Source organism: Cariama cristata, unplaced genomic scaffold, assembly GCF_000690535.1.
Source record: "Cariama cristata isolate BGI_N322 unplaced genomic scaffold, ASM69053v1 scaffold36605, whole genome shotgun sequence".
NCBI lineage: Eukaryota > Metazoa > Chordata > Aves > Cariamiformes > Cariamidae > Cariama > Cariama cristata.
Window position 1 is genome coordinate 1 of NW_009617643.1, and position 16,209 is coordinate 16,209.

The 16,209-nt window shown below is 42.2% G+C and overlaps 1 protein-coding gene across 1 annotated transcript in view; it reads left to right on the top strand.

The window, feature by feature from the left end:
* The first annotated feature begins 226 nt into the window (after positions 1-226).
* Positions 227-16,209, top strand: part of MGLL (monoglyceride lipase) — a 62,260-nt gene continuing 46,277 nt past the window's right edge. Inside the window, exon 1 of the mRNA XM_009700595.1 lies at positions 227-362. Within this exon, the coding sequence (XP_009698897.1) occupies positions 238-362 (125 nt within the window). The 5' untranslated portion in view covers positions 227-237. The remainder of the gene's footprint in view (positions 363-16,209) is intronic.

Here is a 16,209-nt window from a genome sequence, read left to right on the forward strand (position 1 = left end):
CTCTGCCCCAAAATGTGAGCCTTTTATGAACATAAAATGCTACATTTTGGTTTTAAAGCGGTAAAGATTTTGGGGGCTCTTTGGCTAGGGTTTGGAGGGAGATTTCTGTCAGTGGTGCTTGCCTTAGTGACTTTTTTGAATGTCTGTGGCTACCAAGCCCTTCAGCCTCTGTCTTGCCTTCACCTGTTTTAAAGTATGTCTTGTTTCTTCCAACAACTTGCAGGTCACTCTTCCAAAATGCCAGAGGAAAGTTCGCCAAAGCGGAGTCCTCAAAACATCCCGTACAAGGACCTGCCCCACATTGTCAATGCTGATGGGCAGTATCTCTTCTGCAGGTATTGGAAGCCAGCAGCAACTCCCAGGTGAGTTTTTTTTTTCACGATCACTAAATAAGACACTATTTGTATAGTTATTATTTGTAGCTTGACTGGCATTACAGGACTGCGTGCATGGAGCTTTACAGAGCCACTAAGAGATTTCTATCATCTGAGAGAGCCCTCACTGTAAAGACTCTGTTCTCCAAACCTTTACTCACTCAAGTCAGCCTTACAGATGTAAAACCTGGAGTTACTGTCATTTCATGCACAGCTGGCTTGGTTGGCAGTTCAGTACGCTACCGAGGGGCACATGCAGGTGACTGATGCCCGTCAGCAATAAACAACTATCTTCAAACTAACAGCACAGGCAATCAGGGAGGGATGGGATACAGGCTTAGGGATGTCTACTCTTTCTGATTTTCTCAGTATCAACAAATTAAACATCAGCATCTGACTTCAGTTTCAACAGTAGCAGCCGAAATCTCAGGGCAACGGGCAGAATATGGTTTGCGTTGCTTTTTGACTGTTGTTTGTTTTTCGTTTTGTTTTTGGTTTTTTAATTATTTATAGTCAGTAAATGATTTAGGGAGCTCTTTCACTGGCAGCTGCGATTTCAAAACTGACCTCAGTAATAAACAGAGACAAGGAACCAGATAGAGAAATTTCTCTAATGTTTTTATCTTAATTTAAATAATCCCTTTACTCTAATAGGATTCTATGCTGATTGTGTGCTGATTATGATCTGCTATAAAAAAATATCTCTGTTCCTCCCGTAGTTATGATCTTTCTTCTTTCTCTCAGTATCTGCTGGCTTGGCATGTATTTATGCTACCGCTAGTTATATAGGTAGCTACTTCATAAAAATCTGGATACTGTTTTATTGTTTTCTTTTTCTGCAAGCCAACAGGAAAAGCTGTGTTGATTTTATACAGCTAGAAAACAGTCACAGGAAGAAGTTTCTCAAGCTGTAGTAGGGAGTTTAACTTTTTTCTTGACCACCCAACAGGTTAGCCATCATCCTGTGTCCAAATCAGCCTGCAACTGCACTGAGAGATGGATACGGGTGCAAGCTAGCTGGCCTTGGGTTTTATGCCTGCCAGACTAAGGGGCAATGGGAATAACATACTGCTGGGAGGTGGGCAGGCATCAAAGTACACTGTCCCCAGAGGGGAGGAGAGTGCAGCCACCCTACTGTAGCTCCATTGCACTGGTTGGGCTGTAGGACATGGGTCTTGGTTTAAGATCACCTGGACCACAGAGCGTTTTATAGTTGCTTCTGCTCACTGCCTTTCAGAAAAAAGGAGGAAAGTTTTTGGCACTGATGCTTTACATAGTCTTTGCGCCAACCTGAAGATTTCCTCTACAGGGGAAAAAAAAAAAAAAGCTATCAAAATAAACTTCTACTGTGAAACCAGGCTGTCTTGTATTATAATGCTAATTAATCATTAACTGCCCACAACCTTCTTCACCCACTTGTGGCATTACTTTCTTTTTTCATGTTTAATTTCTTAGCAAATTAGTAGTGAGTGGATGCATCTTTGATCCAGAAATGAAAGGATGATAAAGAGCTGAGAGTTAAAACTTGTTGTCTAAGTCCTCTGGGTAGTTAATTTTTTTTAGGACTCTGTGCACCAAGCAGTTAATTGAGAGCGAGCTTGCCCTAGTTTTGTGACAACAAAAGTGGATGGGATCAGTGTTGCTCATTTACAAGTGGTTCCTAAGTGCGTGCGTATGTGTGTTTGCATTTGCGTGTTTGTGTATAAGGAGGGGGCGTACCGTATATTATTAGCTCTTTTTGCATTGTTATGTATGAGAGAGATGGTAAGTGACTGAATAATAAGTTAGTGCCTGCATCCTACAGTCAAGAATGCTCCAGAAGTGCTTTGATAGGCAAACCAAAAATACATTTATTTTTTTTTCCCCTCTCACTTTTCTTAAGCAGCTTGGCTTTTTCTGTTTCATATGTAGAAGCTCAACAACTTTCATCTAATTTTAAATGTTCAGCAAAAGTGATCTATATATATATGTATAGGGAGAGAAAGAGACACCTCAGGGGACTTTTACAGGCCTGTAACATTTTTCTCTGTTTCAAATACTGAAGGCGATTCTTTCAATCTTCTAACTCAGTTGTTGATTCAGGTTCAAATCTTAACGCTAATGAATGACGCTATAACAGTCAAACGGTGGGACCTTTCATTGATCCATTATGCATTTAATCCCAGCTAGGGCTATAGAAATACCTCTTCACTGCAGATGCCCAAAGGTTATCATTGACTTGTCTTCTATTAGAATAGAACTTATCATCCTTGATCCCTCCTCCAGGGAAGGGAAAAAACGGGATGTCTGCCAAAGGAAAAATTAAAAAGTAGCCCTAGCCTGGGGTTGAAGAGCAAACAATGGCTAGGCAGTCTCAGAGAGTGGGACCGACTGACAGACATCGTCCCTCAGAGCTGGTGCTTCTCTTCTATCTCCTCAAACAGACCCGCAATGGTGGATAAAGGCTGTGGAGACTCATGTGCTGTAGCATTTTTTTTAAAAAAAACAATACGATTTGTCAGGAAGATGGGGAAATTTTTTGAGGCTCTTTCGCTTCGTGCTCACAGATATCCCTGCTCTGATCCTGTGTGGTGTTGATCTGACTGATCAACCCATACTGGTGCACATATGGAAGCTTTGTTCTAAGAGCCACCGAGGCCAAGGTTGTCCTGCGAGTGAAAGGCACCTATTGTGAGTCCCTCAGCAGGGTCCGCTTTGTTTCGAAGGGGGATTTAGGTGATTACTTCACAGGAAGCTGACACACAAAGGCACTCAGATGTCATAATGATTAGATGGGGTAGATGGAGTAGGTAGTATGGGACTAAGGAAGGAGGGCACAGTGTTTTGCACTTGTTTTTCGGGTGGGAAGTCACTTCCAACAGCAGAGCTGGGGACTGGGTGTCTTCTTCTATTGCTGTCTACTGGCAGCAATGCAGGCGCAACTTCCCCAGCCAGCAGTCCTGCAAACTACCCAACTTGTTGAACCAGTTTCATCTTAAAATGGAATTAAGTGGGCTTGTTGAATGCAGCAGGGACGAAAAAGCAGTATGTTCTGTTGTCATTTTCATGTATTTGTGGGGCATGAAAACGGGTAACTCTTTGGCACTGAGTGGAAAGCTTAAGATCTGGGCAAGGCAGGGCATTTTCAGGCTCATTTAATGTTGTTTGGAGGGAGCAAATCGTTGGTACCAAATCAGACTGATCTCATGCCTATAGCATGTCCTAGTAGCCAAGGAAATCCTACTTAATGGGAAAGCAGTCTTTGTGTAAACAAAAACAATGTCTCCATGCAAGGTTAAAACCACTACCACCACCCTGAATGGCCTAAGTCAAAATATAAGGTAACAGGAGGTGAGGAATTAAGAAACCATGCTCTGTTCCCAGCTCTCAGACAAATCTGCTAAGAATAGGAGTGGGATGAGGAAGGGGAAGGAAAGTTGGGAGGAGAAGTCAAGATGTTTCCTTTGAGGCCCCTAAAGGGCCTGGAGAGGTTCAGAGATGACCTTCTTTTCCTCTCTGTTCTGTATCCCCATAGCCTTTTCTGGACAGCTGTTGCTGTCACTGCCTAGATGAGCACAAACAGTTTGTCCTGGGGCACTTTCAGCCCCTCTGCTTGACCTCAAATAAACCGTGTGAGATTTATTGACCCAGAGTAGTTTTTTCAAAGGTGCTGATAGCCTGCAGCCACCATTGACTTAGGATAGAGAAAGGGATGCTCAGCTCTCTCCCTGTAGATCCGCCAGTCTAGGGCTGGTCACTTGAAGCTTGAGACACTTGTAGTTAGAGGATGCTTTTGAAAATGTGGGTTCCAGACATCCTTGTATCTGAGCTTCCTCATCTATCAAACAGAAATCATTATCTGGCTAGTTAGCATGGTGCTTGTGTGTCTCTCCACGTAGTGGTCTCTCGGTGCACTTAGATGATTTTCAGCAACTGAAGTGGTCTGCCTGAGGAGGCTGCCTGAAGCTGAGACATGTGTGGGTCACAGATGTGTTCCTGGTCGATTGTTAATGTATGCTAAAATGGGTTGGCTCAACTTTAGACATCGTGACCATGGCTTAAGTGAGCAGAGTTGCAATTGTCTGAAGTAAACAATGTCTTTGAGTGCTACACCTGACAAATGTGATTAAAAATACAAAATTAAACAAACAAAAAGCACTTGCTTTTCTGTTTACTTTTTGTTTGTTTGTTTTACTCTTTGAAAAATGCCTGTCATTCGTTCTGACTTGTTAGCAATGAAAGGCCAAGCCAATAAGGAGAAAATATATTTCTCTCTTCCCCAAGGGCATTGCAGAAGTGCCTGTGGTGCAGAAATACAAACTGCCTTTATATTTGAACTGGCCCTTAAATTGTGAATATTCCTCGCTGATTTTGGCACCTCATTACCAGCATTTTCATGGCACTTCCAGAAGAACAGCACAGCTCCCAGCATGAGCAGATGACAAAGTGGAATTTGACTTTCAGACCCTTCCAAAATGAATAAATAAATAAATAAACCAAAGTGAAGTCAAAGCAAAGGGAATCAAGTCACTAATTAGAATGTCTTTAATTATACTGTGTGGTGTTAGTCTCTAGAAATACTCAAAGGAATTTCTAATTCAGTGTCACTCTGAAGAGTGACTTTTGTTTGTGCCAGTGAGGTCAACTTCAAACTAACACACAAGGCTGAATTTGTATGGTGTGAAGTAACTTATGTCAGCACCGTTTGTCGTAGGATGAATTCAGCTCCCTCTGTGTCTGATCACATTGTACACAGTGCAAAGGGGAAATAACAATTATCATTGTCGAATCAACATTCCAGGCTTTGCTTGCTGTATTGCTATTGCCTGAGTTTCTAAAGCCTCCCTTCTATTCATCAGCCGTGTATGTGTTCTTGTAATGCCTATGTTCTCTTTGCTCCATGTGACAGTCTTATTCACTGTGAATGGGAGCATCCTTTTGTGATTTCTTATGCATTACCAGTGGATGAGCAAATTAGCAAACCACCTTCACATAAGAGGGACTCTGACAGAGAGGAGAGCAACTTTGGTTCTTGCTGTAGATATTTCCAACAGGCTTTTTTAGTAGGATAATTTTTTTCAGTCCCCACAGGAATGTTCAACAGAAGAAAATCTGCCTTTTATTTCACAGAACCCAGGGAAAAAGCCAAATAACAAAGGGGATAACAGTTGTAATTAAACTGTCCCTTTTGGTCATTGCACTGTTAAGGTCAGCTTCTGAGCAGAAGCATACAACTTTGTGATATTGGTGTGTGGGAACAACGGGAGTTTAGGAGATCCCTGTTGTGAATCTCAAAGCAGTAAGACTTCATCCTGGTCCTGAGACAGCAGCAAAAGAAGCAAAATCAATGTTGGTTCTCAGTGTGCCACCTGATGAACTCTTGGAAATGGTGCTGTCCAACATGGTGAGTATCAGAGGCAGAGGTAGAAATAGGAGAAAAGAAGAAAAATGGTCTTGAGATTGTCTTGAAAAACTCAGTTTCTGCTCATGATTCTACGAGAGACTGAAGGCTAAGCAGACCTTGCTTCTCTCATGCAAATAGTTCATTTGCTTTTAATGGGATTACAAGTGTGATGATCAATACTGGCTTTGTACCATAACCCTGATGGATCTCCTAGCTGGTCACTCAGCAGGTAGACCTCTGCCTGTCCCTCCAGGTCTTTTTATCCTGAGCAGACCTTGCACTGGCTCTCCTCTCAGACTCTGGTGCATAAGTTTTCTTCAGCTCATCAAACTGGGAGCACTCTAAACTAGTTATTTGTTGACAGTGATGCAATAGTTGAAGCAGACAAACTCATCAACCATTTCAGGGTTCCAGATGCAAGAGCACTTCCACTTAACTAGCACAAGAAATGTGTAGGTTTAGACAAAATAATAAAACCAGCTGCACACACAGTTCCTTGCCTCAATTTCTCCAGCACTCTTGAATGTCCCTTGGGAACACACAGCAGCTCTTTTAGATCACCATGAATACATCTACAACAAGAGTTGGCTGGTGTAGTTATACTGCCTACAAGAGGGTATTTTTTCTAGGTGCCCGTTGCAGAGGAGTTGGCCTCTGTTTCCTTGCAGGTTCCCTTCAAGCTGCTGTGGCTTGGTGCTTTTCAGAGCCAGGGTGAACATCTGATCTCTTTGTTCTTCTAGGGAAATGGTATTGTTCTAAGAGCTGTCCCGGCAGACACATTTGGCTGAGCTGCCTTCCCTAGGTTCAGGCATGCCATTGTCCTAATGTGCTTCCACTTGAATGGAAGCCATCAGTGTTTTAAACCTCCAATTGTCCCTTATCCAAGAGATGTGACACAACTCTGATTGATAGCTAATAGCTGATTCTCCTAAGTAGCCAAGGAGATAGTATTGCATCCTGCCCATGAGATTCCTTAGATATGCTTACACAGGTCCCTTACCTCATCACACCCCAGTTATATCCTTAACTATACCCATACATCCCTGCCCTGTACTCTACCAGTACAGACATTCTGACGCTGTATCAGTATGGCTTGTTATCCTATAGGAAGGAAATTAGCAGCACCAGGGTAAGTAAAGTGTTTTGACATCATTAAAACTGTATCTCTCCTAGGATTTATTCTTGCAGACCAATAAAATTTCACTTATATTAACTGGTACTGAACATACTGTTTCAGCAATTGTAAATACCAACCTTAGGCTAGTCTTAGCTGTAAACACCTTCTAAAGCAACCAGACCTGTGGGAGTCACTGGGTGGTGGTGTCAGGAAGGCATCTCAAAGCTGACCAGACTCACTGTCCAGACAGTGGTACCAAGGTGTGGCCCTGGGCACAGGCAGGGAACAGCCGGTGGAACCAGTCCTGGTGGCCAGAGCACTCCAGTCAGATTTGCCTGCCCCCAAGCACCCTCCTACGGGCTGCTCACATCAGCTGGGGGCAGGAGAAAGGAGGGGTCTTGGAGTCTGCTCTACTTGGGGATGTGTTCATTTCTCCTAGACAGATGCAGTATGTTTGCATCCAAAGGGATTCATTATTTTTGCAGTAGCAGCCATGTAGCCATTTTCAATGTCCCAAGACCTTGAATAATACCAAACTTCATGAGTACTTCCACTGGAATGAAAGAGAGTCCCCTTCGGCATGACAGACACTTGCTCTCCAGCCAGGAGCTATCTTCATTTCTGTTTGGCAGGCGCTCACTTGATGATGGGAGCCTCTGAATCCTTCCATATTATGTGATGGCAAAGGCAGCTTGCTAGACGTAGAAAATTTAATGTCAGAAAACAGAATAAAGAAGTCAATGAGGAGCAGAGGACAGGCAAAACACATGGTCCAGACAGTCGTTAGGCAGTAACACAATGACCAGTGGTTTACAGAATCAGACCCTTAATTTTGCTGTCCTTTTGTCTCCTCATCTAAAATTGGGTGTAATCATCCAGACAAGTGATATAAATTAGGTCTGGAGTCCCTAGATGAAAGTTTCCAGTGAAAATAACTTATTCCTTGAGGTTTTGTTGGTTGAAGAGTGCTTGATGTTTGAAGAGAGATTTTAAAAAATCTACTAAGTGATGCATTAGTTGTTCTCTGCTGTTCAGCTACCAATAAATTGTCTCAGCAGCAATCCATTAAAAGAAAGAAGAGAGGAAAAAAAAACCCAAACAAAATATTGACAACTGGGCTAAAGCCAAACATTCGATGATAATAGTGTAGTAATCATTTGCTCCAGTATTGTGGATAGATGGGTAAGGAGAAAATGTACAAACTACTGTGGATTTGGTAGGCAAGAAAGGTTGCTGATCTTTTTCAGCTGTGTATCTGACCTATGATAAAAAGGGCTTGCTTTGTATATTTTCTTTCTTCCTTGATCAAGCTTGATGTTTGCAGACTGAGCGAATAAAACTTAAATCTTTGCCCTTTCTTTAGAACAGAAAGTTGGTTTAATTTGCTGTAGGTGTCAGCAGGTTAGCTAGTTCACCAACTGGCAAGATGAGCTTATTTTTGTAATTTTTCAACATATTTTTAACTTTTATTTTTCAAAACTGTCTCAATGAGGTTTCAAATTCAACTGTCAAATTCCAAAATCTGCAGTGGCTTAATTCACTGAGCTAAAGGCATGAGGAGTGATGAGGAAGCAGTAAGTAATTAAATTGCTGTAGAGATAACATCTAGCTGATTTACTGGTTAAGCTTTTTCTTCATTTTTTCATTTTTGTGTGACAGCTAGTCTACAATATTTGAAGTATTAAAAACTATATTCTGAGCAGCACTCATAATCTCATTTTATTAAAAGGATATTCAAGCGGTCAGCATTCAGTCATCCTCTGGCCCTCCGCAAATTATGTTAGCAAGGAGCACCAAGCATCTCAACCCAGGTTGTCTTGAAAATACCCACATCATCTCTCTGACTTTAGTAGCTGCCCACAAGTTCATTAGGACAGAAAGCTTGTTAAAAATTGACTTTTTCTTTCCAGGTTCACTGTGGCCCCGTGCATGTAGAACAGGGCTGGAGCTCAGGGAACCCACGGTGATATTTTGACTCTGCTGTTAAAACTCCTGCTGATTGCTGTAGGGTCAGGTTTTGCCTTGCGCTGTGTGTCCATCCTTGCTTCTGGCATGCTGTGTTGCCATGGGCAAGGCTTTTTACCTCTTGTGCTTCAGTTTACGTAGCAGTGAGAGGAAGGCTTGATCCTTGCTTGGGACAGGGTAATGGATCAGAGGACCTTTTGAGGTCCCATTCATCTCTGCATTATGTGACTCTGCATCAAACCTAGTTGAACCCTTTGTAAAGCTTTTTGGTTTTTGTGAATGAGGAGTGTTGTACAAAAGGCAGCTGTTGTTATTATTTATGCTGTTTATTTATTGGTCACATTTCTCGGAACTGGAGAATGGAAAAAAAATCAATCAGCAGATTCACTTTGTTTATATTTAATTTAACCTTCAGTGTTCGGGGAATTTTGATTTGTTAAACACTACTTCTTCCTCTAAACCCCCTAGTTTTACATAGTCAGTGGAAACATCATCTCATTCTTACACATAGGTGCACATGCCTCTTTTGAAGCGTCATTTAAGCATTCTGACCATCAAAGGTTTGCTTCCTGCTGTGCGTGCTCTCCTGTTACTTTAGGAGAGACCGTCAGATCCCTCAGCACAGCTAAATGTAGCATCAAGGCTGCTTTACATTTTGGGAAGCCCAGAACATTTTCAGACATGTCCCTGATCGAGCCGCCCCGCAGCTCTGCGGGCAGTGAGCAAACCCCTGCGGCCCTGAACTCTTCCCCCGACCCTTGGGCACCACGCAGGGCACGGACATCGCTGTTCCAGTGCTCCCGAGCCCCATCCCTGTCTCACAACTACAGAACTGAGGTCTCTTTTCCTCCCCATGTCCCACACAGCATATGCAATGGTTCAACCCTCATCTGGGAGCTCTGTGTCTGCGATGTGGTGAGCGGTGTTGTGCTGTAGCGATAGAGCTGAAGGAGCTCTTCCCGTTCCTGTTGCAGGCTGTGACAGATGCACCTCTCACCAATGTGAACCGACAAATGGTGTCTTATAAGTTGGCAGGAGAGCAACTCGGGAGGAAAGACAAAAATCTTCCCTGCTGCTAACTCAGACATCAGCTCTGACTCTTTCTTTACTGGCAGTCGGAGGAGTCGGAACCAGCCTGGCAGTGATGGGGTTAATAACTGTGGTATTGAAAGTATTTGCTCTTGATATTGCTGAGGCTTTTTTAAAATGGTCAGAAATATGTGGTACTTCTCAGTTTCTGGTGAAGCACCCCACATAAAGCACAGCATTAGAATAACAGCTTGTGGTTTAAATGAATGTTGTTATTTCTGCTCTGCTGTAGGTGTACATGTATGTTTTGGTTCAGTGACTGCCAGATACTGTAAATGAGTATTGATTTCCTTTTCTATTTTAAGCTTTTCTGCAGAAAAGGCATCCCACATGCCTTTAGCTTTCTTTGCCTGTAACTAAAGTGATTGCAGCCAAGGATTTATCTAACTAAATCCTCTTTTATTTTATTGTTACCACTCATCCTTATTTTAGTAGTTGCACTCCAAGTTGGTCAGGTCCCCATTCACCTTTTGGAGTTTAAAGCTATTACATCTAGCCCTTTTGGAGAGCAAATCAACAAGACAGTGTGTAAAACTCATGGCAGGTAGTTCCTTATTTACATTAGCGTGGCAACCATCGCTGCCGTAGGTGAAGCTGCCTTGGTGTTAGAAATGAAAAAATATTTTAGGAAGCAAGCCTGCCGTAGCTAAAGTCTTTGAACAGCCAGATTTGCTCAGCGCGGCCAAGAAATAACACAGACCTGGATTTGGCAACCATAGGCTGAAGTCTCTATCCATTTGTTAACTTTTAAGTCATCTGTAGGTAAACCATTGCACCTCAGCCGCAGTTCAAATTTACTTTGGTTCAAAACATGAATAAACATTTCAGGCTTTAAAGCACATGTTGCAGCAGTCACTGTCTTAGCAGGATTCCTGTGTCTCATGTTTAACTGCTTACATTCAACTTCCTCTCTTAGCTCAGGTCTACAGCAAACGTGGAGCAGTAAATTAATTGGAACACGCTCAAAGCCTTGGCAAACTCTTTGCCTGTGACATTACTGATTTCCCAGAGGAATAGTTGCTGATACTGATTTTGACAGAGCCTGTAAAACCTCTCACTGCAAAGATTCCTCTCATTGCTGGGCAGGGCTGAAGTGCAGCTCTGGGATGTGCCAAGACAGGATTATTCATTGGAAATTAATGTGCTTCATCTCAAAGTACGTTAAAATATACATAAGTGCTTCATGATTAAGAAATCATTCCTTGAGTCTCTATCTCCAAGTTTACTGGATAATTCCACCCTGGCTTTTGGAAAATCACGCAGAAAAAGATTGGCTATTTGGAGACTCATGTTATCTGTGACATCTGAGCTTTTTATGAGTTTGTCTGTTTGTTAAAGATAACCAATTAAGATCTCTACCAATACAGAGGATCACAGACAAAATTGGATCAGAAGGGTAAAAGTGAGGACGGGTGATTGACTCAGTGCAGGAAGTAATCTAGAGTTCCACTTTATGGGTGGAATTACCTGATTACAAACCGTACTATCAGGTCTAACTATTTCAGGGAATTGAAATTTTATGTTTTGCTTTAAACCATTGCCATACAATTGGGAATTGCACAATCAGTGCTTTATTAAAAAGTAATAATACCATACTATCTCGAGTTCACAGAACAGGTAAAGTGTCATGGCCTTTCTTGCTCCTTACTTACTCGCAGCTCTCTTCCAAGCTCGTGAAGATTTGCCCATGTAAGCTCACAACGCCTGATCAAAGTACTTCTGTTGTGCAGTTTTTGTTGCAAGGAATGGCTTGGAAATGCTCTGACCCCCTTGTGCCAGATGTGTGCTTTTCAGCTTCTTCCCTGCACAGGTGCTAGGGTGATGAGCTGAATTCTTCCTTTAATAACTTTTTCAATATTGCTTGTCATGAGTTGTCTGTCCCATCCACTCTCTGAAATAACAGCTTGACACTGGAGGTGATTAGAGCCATGGACAGAGTCTTAAACATGGACAATCCCATTTAAAAATTCCATCTTCTACGCTATACAGAAAGGTGAGATTAAATGGTTAAAATGGGGCTAGGGTGCCACGTAGGGAGCGTTCCTGCATGGCTTGAGCTGCTCCCATTATCAAGCACACCTTGTTCCTTTCTAGGAAACCTGTTTGGTCTTTTAGAGTTGAGTTGGGTTTGTCAGGCTATGAACTTAGAGCAGCTATAAGTAGTGACTTGTCACTGGAACAGGTACCAGTGTTCTGAATGTGCCGAGACTGCAAGTGAACTCGGTAAGAATGAACTGGTTTTGTACAGCTACTTTGAAACAGAGACATACTTTTATATATAAAAAAAGTCTTTGTTCAGTGAACAGGTTTAGTCCTGAACCAGTGAGTAGTGCTGAGTTCAAGCGATAGTGACCGTGCAGAAGAAAGCTTCTGACCCTTTAATTGCAGCTTTCTCATGCTTTGAAAGGGCAGTCTGTCTAATTACACAAGCCTTTCCTTTTCCAAGGCTCTGGCTCGTCAGGCAGTGCCTGCATTTTGATTTCAAGAAGAAACTGCTACACGACTGGCTAAACGGTAGTTTTTGTCCCTTTGGAAATCATTAGAGGTTCAGTGCAAGTCCATGAAAGAGGAGGGGGAGGTCTGCGAAAATTATTCTTGCTCTGACTCCCCATTTGTTGGTTCTCCATTGACAATCATGGTTCTGCAGCCACCTTCCATCTGTGATGGCTTTGCTTCCAAGTGAAAATGAATTTTTAATAAAATTAACAAGAAGTATCTTTTTTTCCTGATTTCCAAGGGAATCTGTGCCAGAAACTCTTTTGCTTCTTTGAATATTCTTCCTCCACACCTTAAAGCTAATCTAAAAATTTTGGCTGGGATTTCAGATCGACTTGAATTTTGCAGCTGATGTCTTCTATTTAAATAATGCTTTTCACAGTTTTCTTGGAAAGACACTGCCTGCTTTGTGCATTCATCCTTGTCGCTCCCCTTGGGAGGTATGACCTCCGTTTTATCTCCCTTGGAGCCCTGGTACCAAGGAAGGGCTGAAGCAGAGCAAAGTACAGAACCGGGATGTCCAATTCCAGCCTTACTCCCAGCCAGGTCCAAGGGCAGTTCTGCCCGGGCTCCCCTCAGTCATCCCTTCCTCAGTCCTGTGTGTGTGGCAATGCCTACACCTTGCCTATTTGGAAACAGAAGTCATAATTCTTCTTTCAAGGAGTCCTGCGCTCTGCAGAAGGGCAGCAGCAAGAGGAAAGCGCGGCTCCAAGCCCTGAGCTGCCCATGCCTCCAGAGTGCTTGTTGGCCTTGCAGATTCAGAGCAGCAGGTCTGGCCGTCAGCTCTACTGAGGCAAATCCCATCTCTGATATCGAAGTGGAGGAGTGTCTCCCCGAGGCAGTCTGTGTAACCCTAGAATCCCTTCTCCTCAGTTTTATCCAAGAAAGGGGTGGGAAGATCCGGTCCATGAATTTTAAGCTACACACCACGCATTTCACCTCTGATCTCAGCCTTGTGTCCCCTAAAATATTACTTCAAAGCTTCCTTGAAGCAAAATACAGCTGGTCTCAAATGTTAACTTTGCAGAGATTTGTCCAGAACTATGCAGTTGCAAGGTTCCAATAACTTCTTACCTCCCCTCCCCACCTGAATTTTCCTTCATCTCTTTTCCCTGTATTAGTCCACTCATGAGTTATTCTCGATGAGGGCTTACTTTTCAAAGAGCTACAATAAATCAGCATGAGCTGTTTCTCCACATTGTTTTGTGATGGCTCTAGCTAGATCCTGTTGAACCTTTTGTTTTGAAATATATCTGTACTACGCAGTTGTGTCTCTGCCCCATTGATTTATGGTGTCTCCACTTTCTGGTGTTGTTTAATAACTCACACATAGGTCATGGCAGTTCTCAAATGTCCTCCTAACTCTGCTGATGAGGGGTTGTGATTTTGAGATGTATGATGAGACCAGGCTTGCAGACATGTTGGAAGAGAGTCGTTTATGGAAGCAAGAGCAGATTTTAAGACTGAGCCCTAGGTTTCTATGGTGTTAGACAGTAGGATGCTGCTTAAACTAACAGCAGCCCCTTTAGACAGGCTTGAATGGGAACTTCCAAGCCTGGGTAAATGGGGAAAACAAGTAGGAAACCGAGTTTGCTGGAGAGGTTTATTTTTTAATTGCCAGTTTAGGATCTGGACAGGAATGAAGCTACTGATTCTACTAGACTAGACCAAACCACATCAAACACAAGTGTGCAGAATCCTCAATCCCCACAAGCTGTATAAAATCAAGCAGAAATTTTGTAGTGTGAGTATAATGCATGGTCCTTTGACATATTCTGTGGTGCCTAAAGGTTTTTCACATGTTAAACTACTACATTCTTGAACTACTTACCTCAGTCTATCTGGAAGAGGTGAATTCCTCCAGATTTGTAGTTCTGTGAGATATCCATGCTGTTGCTACATGGTCTGTGATACTGAGAGAACATCAACAGAGACTCGACTCCAGGCTGTTGCCATTCTGACTTGCTTTTTCTCCTGAGTTGGGGTAAATAGCTATACAACTGTTAGTTTAACATAACGTCATTTAACTTCGGTGATAGCTGAAAGAAGAGGTGGCTACCCAGATTATGGACCTACATGGCAAATCTATGGGCCAGTAGAGCAGAGGCTAAGAATGCATTTCTCAAAAAAACTGAGCAAGAGAGCAAGCAAAGCTCTTGGGTGTAACGCATGTTTCCTAGAGACGGAAGGACGGCATGAAGGGACACACCTGACTCCACCATAAATATTCCTGTCTAACCAGAGTCACCGGGCTTAACTCTTGGCTAACTGCATAGGTCACAAGCATGCACAACATGAGAGAAATTGCCATAACTATTTGTAATCCCTGCCTACGGCCCAAGTTTTGTCAGGGTTGCTTTGGGACACAAATCACCTCAGAAACAAAATAAAGTGCAGAAACTGACTCAAAAAGCAGATACAAAGGCAATCCTCTTCCAAACTTCAGGTCTTACGTTCAAAGTGGGAGGCTCAAGAGCCCTCCAGAGACAAGGTCACCAATAGTGAACAAAACAATTCATTCATCATTACGTGTTCTTGGAAATGATTAGCTGGAAATTAAAAAAAAAAGAGTAATCTTTAACCAAATACCAAGGATAGAAAATTAGAATGACAGTTAAAACTCAACAAAGTTACAAGCTGCTTAACGCATAATCTTACTAGGTGAAAGGTAACTAATCTTCATAACCAGTGAGGACCACTAACCTAGCTAACACAAAAATGCATTAATTGAGAATTGATTTTTCATTATAATATACTTTGGAAGCAAAATATACGTACATGACACTACATTTTTAACAAGTTAAAAAGCTCTGTGGGCAACTATCCAGTTGCTTATCCAAAAATGCCACCAGTGAAATGTTTTTGATAAATAAAGGTTAATTGTTCACTGTGGTTCTAAGACTCAGGCTGATGCCAGCTACAAAGGAACTGATAAATCAGCTCAAACAACACAACAAAGTGTAATATTTAATTTCAGTAAGCCAGTCATTTTTCTGGTAGCCTAGCTAACTCAGAGCTTTCCTGTCAGTTAGGTTTTTTTAAATTACTTTAGGAATTTAGTGTCAAGTATTCAAAACTGCTCAAGTCAGATGTTCTTTGTTAGAGCTGATCTGGTTCTGGTAACAACGTACATAATACCAAATGAAAAGCATAGTTGCCTTACGTAGAATAACATGGTACTAGCTTAAGTTGCAAGGGCTTACTTCAGGAAATCACTTCCACGTGTGATAAAATCAGTCCTTATTCAGGACAGCATTTATAAATCCTTTTTTAACTTTCATCTTGTACCTTGTAAGTCCTACTGACTTTCATGAGTTGAAGAAAGTTTCCTGAGGTTAAGCAAGTATTAATACTGTTCTGAAGAGGGATGCTTTTGAATGGGGTGGAAAAGATTGCATTTTTCATATATGTACTCATAGGAAGCTTGTCTTTGGTCCAGTCCCAGTGTTTTGGGTTATTTTCTGGCAATAAAAGAGCATGCATGGGGTCCCACAGAAGTGGCTCTGTCCCCCAGGGACACAAGATGTTAAAATCATACCATCTCACACACAACCTTCCTCATCTAGTTCAGTTTCAACTTGATTTTTGTTGAAAATAAAGCTAGAATATCGGTCTTATGCCCAGCAGGGCCCAAGTCCTGAGCTGTGTTTCTGACCTGCCAGGTTTCATAGCACAGCAGCTTTCTGAGCGTTGTTTCAAGGTATGTTTTTCTATTGACAGAGCCCTGGTTTAAGAGGGCTCTTGCTCATTTGTGTAAGTCTGGTGCTGCAATTTTTTTTCCCTAC